The following is a 10537-nucleotide window of genomic DNA, read 5'->3' as shown; positions in this document are numbered from 1 at the left end:
AATTTTCTCAAAATATGTTTTAAACATTGATAGATAGTAACGGTAAGGTTTAGATATGTTTTTAATTAGTTCTTGAAGAAATAAGTAATAGTTTTGGTTTATATGTTTTGTATATAATTTTTATTTTTCTTTCCAAAATTGAAATTGTTATTTTTGTTGGTATGATTTAATATTAACTACGTGTAAAATTGGTAAATTTATGCGACTTGTGAATTAAATTTTCCGATTACATATTAATGACATATAAATATGAATTTCCAGAATAACATATCAATTAAATAAAGTTTTCCAAAAATATTATTAAACATCGATAGTAATAAGATTTAAATATGTTTTCAATTAGTTCAAAAGAAATAAGTAATAACTTTGGTTTACTTTTGTATATAACTTTTAGGTTTAAATACTATTTTTTTGTCCTATTTTTTTTGTTTGATGTGATTTTTTTTGTTTGTTTAATAAGGTTTCAATTTTTGATTATTTGATTTTTTTATAACATTCTTTAAGTTGTTAACGTGAGCATAGTCAATTTGTATTTTTTTAATTTCTTTTTGTAATTTTAAAAAAATGTTCACGTGTTCTATCATGTAGTAGTATTAGTGTCATGTGCCAAATCAGTCAGTGTCACATGTCAAGTTGATATCATGTCATGTGTCGATGTATTATATTAAATTCAGCCTCAATTTTCGTTAATTTTGTTCATTTTAGTTATAATTAAATGAAACAATTTTGTTTCTATTCAAATTGAGATCAAATTTAATTTTTTATATAAATGTTATATTAATTTTTTTATTAAATTTCACATTTTTATTAAATAAAAAATTAAAATGTTATTCACATTTATATAAAAAATTAAATTTGAACTTAATCTGGATAGAGACAAAATTGTTTTATTTTATTATCACTTAATTGGACAAAATTAACGAAAATTGAGATTGAATTAAATATAAAACATTGTCACATGTAGAGATAGCAAATAAACCCGCCCTCTAGGTATTGTCTGAACTCATCCCCGTTTTGACGGAAAATCCCCGCATTGACTATCTATAGGTATGGAGAATCCTCGACTTTTTAAATTGGCATGGGAATGTATATCCCTGCCATAATACTCGTCTCCGCCATATCTCCGTCTCCGTTTAAATAATTAAAATATTCACACTTAATTAAGTTACCCTATATATATATATATACTTTCTATTTTTTATTTCTTCTAATTATTTGGTTTGTCATGAAAGTCATTAACATCTCCAATATATTTTTCATCTTATCATAACCTTTATATAATTATGTTAAAATGATGTATATGAATTAAAAAAATTTATGTCTCACATTTGAATATTTCTATTTTTTAATATTTTTATTTATTGTATATTTTCCTTTCACATGAGAATGTTTAATACTCTCAATTTAAGTGTTTAATAACATAAATATTTCATTTACTAGGTAGTATAAAAAAATTCTTTACTTATTATTATTAATTTTTGTATCATTTGAAGAACTATTTTCTTTCGCTAAAACATTTTTTGTTATTTCTCAACCATTGAGTATATATGTTGATATTTGAAAAGTTTTCTTAGATCTCTAAAGTATTTTTCATCTTATCATTCCCTTGATTATACATTTGTTTTGTTTTCCTTTGTGCGATTTCTACAATAGTCTCTCTAATTGTTTATAAGACACACATTTGTTAATTTTTTAATATTTGTATTTGTTGTTTATTTTCATCATATAAAATATTATTTTGATATATTTTATCTAATTATTTTTTATTTTCTAACTCATTATCAATCATACTATAATTTTTCACTATAATTGTATAAATCACTTTTATTTACTATAATATAAAAATTTGATGTAATTGTCATGAATATTTTTTTTATCACCATCTAACATATATTGGAGTTCAAAAGATATAAAATCTATGTTAAAATTTTATTATTATGTTTATTATTTGTTCTTTCCGTCATTTTGATTAAGTGATGTGATATTATAACTTTTATTAGTGTATAAAATAAATATTCATTAGAATTTAAAAAATTGAAATAAACAAACATTTAAAATATTTTTTAATTTGAATTTTTGTTTTCCTTTTATATTTTTATGAACTATGTTTCATTCATGTTTGCAAATTTAATAAATGTTTTGGTTCTCATGAAATTTTATTTGTTATTCTAGTCTAAAATATAAACAATTATAATTTATTTTAAAGTATTTTATATCGAAGAAACCATCATCCTCCTAATATTAAATATTTGATAATATTATGTTTCTTTTACCGTAATTTTTGATTATTTTATAAAAATTCATTAAAATTAATATTGAAGTAGTAAGAAAAGAGGTACGGGTATGAGTACTAAATTATACCCATTACGCGATGTGTATGAGAATGAAGATGAATTTTTTATACGAAAATAAGTATGGGATAACGCAACACATCCCCATCTCGTCACCGTTGTTATCCCTAGTCACATGATACTGACATCATCATGTAATGATGCTAACTTGACATATAATTTTTTTTTTAATTAAGAAAAGTTAATAAAAAGTAAAATAATAAAAAGAAAACAAAATCCACGAACTTACTTACACCTGACATTCCGATTCCGTTAACTATTTGAACCATCTGTTAGAAAAAAGATTTTATATGTTATCGCATGTTTTGATCCATATTTATTATTAGTGATTGAAAATAAACACTCTATCTCAACTTTTAAAATGATATCTCCCTTCTCATTATATATATGCACAGGGGATTGGCATTGCATCACTGTATTCCTTTCACATCTCAGATTGGTTTTTGATAGATTTCAATTTGAATTTCTGAGAAACAAAAACCGAAAAAATGAAACTCTCAGCATACGTTATCATTTTCTCTCTCTTTCTCTCTCAATGCTCAAGTGTGTCCAATATTGTCTCCAAAGGTTGCATAGAGGCCTCGAAATTTGACCAAGGTTTGAGCTATGATTTCTGTGTTGCATACCTCTCCAATTGGCAGCCACCAAGCAGCAACGCCGAAGATTACTGGGTGAATTCAATTCAGTTACTGAAATCCAACGGAACAAAATTGCTTTCCTTCATTTCGAAGCTCTTGAACGACAAGAACTTTGATGAACGCACAAAGGATTCCCTAAAAGGTTGCTTTGATTCTTACAAGGATACGTTGTCGGAATTAGATGCTGCTGTGGTTGCTTTCAAGGCGAAGGATTTGGACACTGCTGCCATCAAAGTGAGTGAATCCTTAGATACCCCACTTATCTGTCAACGCTCATTCAACCATCCCAAAGGTGGAAACTCCTCTCCTTTAACAAAACAGAATCACGCCTACTTCCAACTCAATGTAATACCTTCTGTGCTCATCCAAATCCTCACCAAACATTCCTCCTCAAAACTCTTCTATTCATACTTCCATAACTAAAGTTTCATCATTTATTATTTCTGTCTCTTGGTTTTCGCTCTTTTATTACCTGTGTTCATTTTTGCCTTTTACATTTTTATCTGTGTTTTTTTTTTTTTTATAAATGCGATTTTCTTTTATTTTAATAACTATAGTGGATCATTAATAAAAGCTCACAAAATCATGCATGCGTTACGTGACAAAAAATTCCAGCGGTTTCTTGATAGTATATTATAATATATGACAATTATAGAAAGAATACCAAAAAAATTAAAACTGAAGAGTAATAAACACTAAACATAAGAATGTTTTAACCTTGCTTTTGAGAAACTAAATAAAGATATATGTAATTTACTGGTTTATTATATATTAGAATGTTTCGAAAACAAATTAAAGGAAGTTAAGAATAGAAGTGGGCGAGCATTGATCTGGCCATGGGTTGATGCAATATATAATAATCTGATTCCTCTTCCCCGCACTCAATAACAAGCCCTTTGATATTTTTCTTATTACATTTGAATTAAATATTTTCATAGAATATATATTTTTTTCTTTGATTTGTAAGCTTATAAAATCTTATTTTCTCAAATTTAATTTCGTTTAAAATGGATTAGTTTTCATTTTAATTACATTGATGTAGTATCTTGATTAGCAATATTTGATTTAATTTATATTTAACTAACGTTAATCGGATACGTGATCTAGTGTAGTGTAAACTGTGTGCTGTGCTATGCAACTTTTGAATTAAATTTTTTTATTACATATTAATTACATGTAAGTTTCATTTGTCAAATATGAAATCTCGGAATTTTTATGATTATATATGGAGTAATTTTTGTTTTAATCACATTGATATTAATTTTATCACTACAAGGAGATTACATATTACTAACGACACAATACAAAAAATCTGTCAATAAATCATATTTATTGACGGACTATTAATAGCCAATCGGTCGACAAAGTGGTTGTCAGTAAACTTTACATTATAAGAAAATGTTTCATTAACAACTAATTTTAGTGACCAAAAATTGTTTGTCACCAATTTAGATATCAACCAAACATTAAGTAACAAGATTTTTGGTATTAAAGAAATTGATTTTTAAATTAGTCTATAATTAATTAGTGACTAATTAGGCGACCAATTATAATTTTTATTATTTATAATACTGATAATTCTAGTAATCAAAAACTTTTTGTTTTGTAAATTGATATATAAATTGGTCACTATAATGACCAACTACTTTTGGCCCCTAGGTCACTAAAATTTATTGTTAATGAAGCATTTTCTTGTAGTGTTACTAACGGATGGTGATACTTGTTGATAATTATCGACTGCTTCAAATTTGTCGGTAAGTGTATGTAAGTAAATATTTTTTTATTATGATTGTCGGTAACATTCATTGATATAGAATACACGATTGGGTCTCCTTCTTCATATTCCTCTTTTCTTTCCCTTTATTTCTTCATCTTCCTCCTCCTCCCCTTCTCGCCTCCATCACACCATTGTGCCACCTCCAACTCATCCTCATTCTCCTATTTGTGTTCCTCTTTCATCCACTTCCTTCTCTAACTTCGATAATCACTTTCCTCTTTGTTGTCATTCCTCCATGTCATTGACATTCCTCCACGTCATCAATGTGTCTCCATGTCAATGCCCCCAAGCCACCACCACTTCACCGCTACATTGCCTCTTTCTCTTTTTCTCTACTTCTTCCTTTAATATACCAAAAACTCCATTGAAGTGGATGAAGAATTTGCCACCAAATTTTTGACATCATTAGTAACTATAATGATAAGTTACTGACGAAAATGTTCACCGATAATAAAATTTGAAATTCAGTGACAAAATATGCCAATGACTTTTAGATGTTAATAATTGTAATGATTTGTTAACGATGTAAATATCCGTCAATAATAAAAATAATAATATAATTGACGGATCTTCCTAATAAATGTGTCCAAATATTAAATTAATGATAAATTAAATTATGAAATTTGTCGAAAAAATTCATAGACAACAAATTCATCATTAATTAAATATATTCTTGTAGTATTATGAATTGAATTTTTTTTTATTAAAAAAAATATATTTTGACTTTGTTTCTTTAAAAATTATTTAATATGTTTTTATATCAAAGGTATTTTAGTAATTATAAAATTTTATTTATTATAAATTTTTATTTTATCTATCACATCACTCAAATCATTCACTAACTTTTATAAAATTTATCTTCAAGTCCACCAACTTTATCTTCTAAATTTACATAAAAAAACACACATATTCATTCATACAAATTCATCTTCACACACTCCCCAAAATCCATCTATCCATAAGGACACAATCTTAGTCTTAATCATAATTGTTTGTATTTTTTTCAAAGTGTAAATGTAAATATTAATTAAAAATGAATTTAAATTATTGTTGAACAAATAAATGAAATTTCAATATGAAAAAGGTATTCTTATTTTATTCTAATCGTACAAACTTATCAAATTAATTATGGAGAATTGCTAGCGTGAGTGGCAACTAGGGTATCCTTCCACTCACTTATCAAAAGTACATTGCTATTTTGACACTAAATCTTTTTTTATTATCATGTCAAAAAATCATTTATTTTCTCTTTCTTCTATAAATATAAAAGTTAAATTTTTTAAAACTATTTCGTCTTTATCAGAGTTGTCAAATGGTGTCAAATAATCTTTTTCTTATCAAGAATAGAGTTGATCAAATTAGATATTTCAATAAATTCGCATTTCCTTTCATCTAATTTGTCATGTCAGATCAACCTTAAATTATTTTCTTAAAATATATTTAAAAATTGTTTTGTATTTTATTTAAATTTTATTAATAAAAAAAATCAAATCATATGTTTATTATTATTGTTATTTTATTTTATAAATTTAATTTCTCTAACATTAATAAAAAATCATATTCAAATAAAATAATTTAAATTATTCATTTATTTGACATTCTTTACTTAAACTTATAAAATAAATTATTTAACTTTTTTCTGTCGTGGTGTCAATTTGTTATAAGAGTAACGGAAATTTCTAATATGTGTTGAAATGACAAAGCATCCTTAAAAATAGGGATGGCAATTAGGGCCTGGCCCGCGGGTTCAGCCCGCAGGCCCGCAGAAAAAACGCGAGGCGGGTCAGGATAGTGAGCCCACAGGCCCGCACGGACTCGACCCGTATAGGCTCGCGGCCCGCAAGCCCACATAAAATTTAAAAAAAAAACTTGCACTTGTGTATATTAATTACTTCTTTTATGGACTCTTGCATTAACGTTTCAAATTCTTGTATAACTGTAAAAGACAAGTATTATGTAATTTTTAATGTGCTAAAATTTAAAGAATACATTGTGTGTGTCATAGTATGAATATGATGAAAATGTTGAATTATCAATTTATCATCTAATTCTCCAAAGTCTTTACTTAATTTTGTGAACTTTTTAAAGTTTCTCAATTTTTAAACATTGAAAGTTTTATCATAAAAAAAAAAAAAAACGGGCCGGCACGTGAGCCCGCGGGCCAAGGAGTATGCGGGGCGGGACGGGTCAGCCCGCGTTGTGCGGACCTTATGCGGGCCGGGCCTAAACGGGCCAGACCGGCCCGCATTGCCATCCCTACTTAAAAATCATCGTCTGAATTAGCTTGACACTCTAAAATACATTTATTATTTATCATCATATGAAAAACTTATTAAAAGAAAAATAAACATAATAAAAAAAAAACAAATATCATAATCATCCCAAACTCATAAAAAAGAAAATCATACATAAAAAAAAAAACTACACTAAATGATACCTATTATAAAGAAAATTCAAACTAATAATTGTAGACCAGACATTAAACTACTTAGATGTCTCTCTATCCTCCAATTTTAAATTAGTTAATTTATCTGTACAATAATTCCATTCACAAAAAATAGGTGAAACTTTAAATTGAATATTAGGACAGATATCCAAACATACCTTCATATCTTCCTAAGTTTCTAAAGAACCATCCTCTACGAAGCCTTATCAAATTAAAGAAGAGACACATTCTAGCTAGAGTCTCCAAAAACCCACTTTCCAAGCATGCGTCAATGCATATACAGTCTCCATAATTCAGCCAATTTCGCATTTCCAAAAACGCAAAAATATACCAATATATTTACCTCTACTCCCTTGAAAAATCTCATCGACATGTAGTATTTAGTCAACTTTTATTTTATATATAAATACTTAATAATTTTATTATGATAATATGAATATGAATTATTAAGGAAATTTTTAAATATTATTATAGAAGTGATGCTTTCAAAACTTCATTTTCCTATCCAGAATGGGAAGAGGTAAGTGAGATCTTTTCCTTTTCTCTGTCGTTGCCACACCTCACTTCTTTATTGCAGATGCTTTGGATTTTTCAGATTCTTCTTCTCAAATTACTAATGGTGACAGCAATTTCATGTTTCCCGCCACTACAATAATAATATAAATAATCTCTAACTTATTAAATAGGTTAATGAGTTAAATTATGTTTAATTTGATTTTTAAACTAAACAGGTCCTTGAGTTATGTTAACTTTTATAAAACTTTGGTTCATAAACTAAATTGTCTTTAATTTGAATTCTAAACTAAAAAAACAGGTCTTTGAAATTAGTTTATGTCGGATAGAAAATAATTTATAGAAATCTAAGTGGCTAAACTAAAAGAAAAAAAAAAGTCATTGAAAAGTATAAAAATGTTATTTTCTATTAACAAAATAATTCCTAAAATTTAAAAGTTTAAAATTATTTTTAAAAAATGTGATTTGCACTTCACTTTATTTAAACCGTACATTTAATGTATGGCTTAAATATGATATTAGCCTATATTTATGAATCGAGAACTATAGAAAGTGTCTATATTTTTTAAGAACTTATATGAACAAACCTAATCAAGGACTAAACACACTTACTTGCACTTTTAGCAATTCTTTTTAATTTCTTTACTTTCGAAAATGAATGCGACAATAATATACATGTTAACAAATAAAATTATTTTTATCCCTAAATAAAAATGTAATTTGTAGAACTACTTGAAAATTCAGAAATAGAATTTACTGAAAAAAAAAAAAGGTATATGTTTTTGCACGATACTTTCGTCCGTACTGAATCTGTCATCTGTGACCTCACGAAGCTTCCGCAGTTAAATGGTTCCACGAAATTACTAACGAACCCTACTATTTCACTACTACTGAAAGTGCTACATACCCAGAAAACCCTCCCCTTAAATGTAAAGTCTCTAAAACTGTACTCTCCTATAACTAAGCAACAAGCAAAAAGCCGTTAAGGAAATTTCCTTTTTGACACTACATTTCCACTAGCTTCTTCTATCCCTTCACGTACATGAACCATATATAAATGGCTTTGCATGAATCAACAACACTCACAGACACGCACCACTTTCAGTCCATACCAAACCAATGATGTTTCAGCCATTTTTACTGCTTTTCTCTTTCACCCTTTTTTCCTTGTTTATCACCACACTCTCCCTTGGAACAACAAGCTCCACCTGGAGAGTACCCAAGGACATAATCGAGCAAACCTGCGAAATATGTGCGAACCAATCTATCATCTTGAGCTACGGCCTATGCTCAAGTTCTCTTCCGGTAGTTCCGGTGAGTCACTCCGCAAATCTTGAAGGGTTGGCGTTGGTTGCAATGGAGCTAGCACTGGAGAATGCGAGTAGCACGTTGGCAACAATAGAGAAGCTATTGGATAGCACAAGCGTTGGTAGCTTTGCTTTGGGGGCCTTAACAGATTGCTTGGAACTTTACTCAGATGCAGCATGGACAATAGTGAACTCGGTCGGGGTTTTCTTGTCGGGGAATTATGATGTAACTAGGATGTGGATGAGTTCAGTTATGGAAGCAGCATCGACGTGCCAGCAAGGTTTTACAGAGAGAGGTGAAGTTTCTCCTCTGACACAGGAGAATTATAATCTCTTTCAGTTATGTGGGATTGCGCTTTGCATTATCCATTTGGCAAACCCTATGCAGATTCTAAATTGATCCATACGTATCGTGTGTTCCTCTTTATAATACGAGACACATTATATTAGTATCTCAAAATGAATGGACAACAAGAGTGTCCAGTATTGTATCTTAATAGCTAAAGGAAGAAGACAGAGGTTTATCTATGCTGTTTTTTTTATTTATTATTATTTTAGTTTTTAGTACAATTTTTTCTTTTAGCAGCGCGACTTTTTAGAAAACATTTCGTGATGTAAATATTAAAATAATTAATATAAAAAATATATTAAAATAATTAATAATAAAAAATAATGGATTTTAATTTATTAGATGTCATTTTTTGTTTGGTAGCCTTCTGAAAATTTCAATATGTTAATTTTTGTTAGCGATTCCTTCTACTTTTATTATTAAGTTAATCTTAAATTTACTTTAATGATTATTAAGTCGATTTAACTCTTGCTCTAATAAATTGATCCAAGTCCAAAAATTAATTTTCTTAAAATTTATATAAATAAACATTGAAAACTTGAAATAATAAAAAAATCTAAAAAAAAAAAACTGAACATATCCAATAAACCATAAAAAGCTCAATACTTCTATTTGTTGTATATAAAAACTATAAATACTAAAAAGAGATCAATATATATATATATATATATATATATATATATATATATATTAAAGTGTTCGATTAAGAAATTATTAATATTCTTTTATTAAATATAATATAGTAGCACACTAAAAAAAATAATAGCACATTGATACTGGGTGAGGCACATATTCAGAAAAATAGTAATATTCTTCGTAAAAATGCACATGCCTATCCTGAGAAAAGTTTGTTGGAGGTTAATCTGATGACTGCTGATAGACAAATATTTCAGAATGTGAATAAGTGTTGAATCATATGAATAATATGCCTTTAGTTCAGAGTGATCAGAGGGTCGAAGAGATGAAGAAAATGCAGAACCCTGCTACTGTTGCTCTGCTCTGGATCAGTATTCACAAGATATACAGCAGCAGAGGTTGAATCTGCAGAGTCCTGTGATGAATGATTGTGAAGTGGAAATTGAGCAAGAAACACAGATTTTAGAGGAGCCGAAGCTCAACTAATTTCTATGGTTATGCAGCAGGATACTAAAATCTA

At 28.0% G+C, this 10537-nt stretch overlaps 1 protein-coding gene across 1 annotated transcript; it reads left to right on the top strand.

Moving 5' to 3' along the window:
* Positions 1-8811: 8811 nt before the first annotated feature.
* LOC114179505 (putative invertase inhibitor) lies at positions 8812-9560 on the top strand. The gene has a single exon (XM_028065863.2). The coding sequence runs from the start codon at positions 8845-8847 to the stop codon at positions 9430-9432; it is 588 nt and encodes a 195-aa protein (XP_027921664.1). The 5' UTR covers positions 8812-8844; the 3' UTR covers positions 9433-9560.
* The last annotated feature ends 977 nt before the right edge of the window (positions 9561-10537 follow it).

The sequence above is a fragment of the Vigna unguiculata genome, chromosome 3, assembly GCF_037176805.1.
Source record: "Vigna unguiculata cultivar grain cowpea cultivar isolate G323 ecotype 2 chromosome 3, ASM3717680v1, whole genome shotgun sequence".
In the NCBI taxonomy this organism is placed as follows: domain Eukaryota; kingdom Viridiplantae; phylum Streptophyta; class Magnoliopsida; order Fabales; family Fabaceae; genus Vigna; species Vigna unguiculata.
The sequence above is the reverse complement of the archived record's forward strand: the minus strand, read 5'-3'. Positions and strand labels throughout refer to the sequence as shown.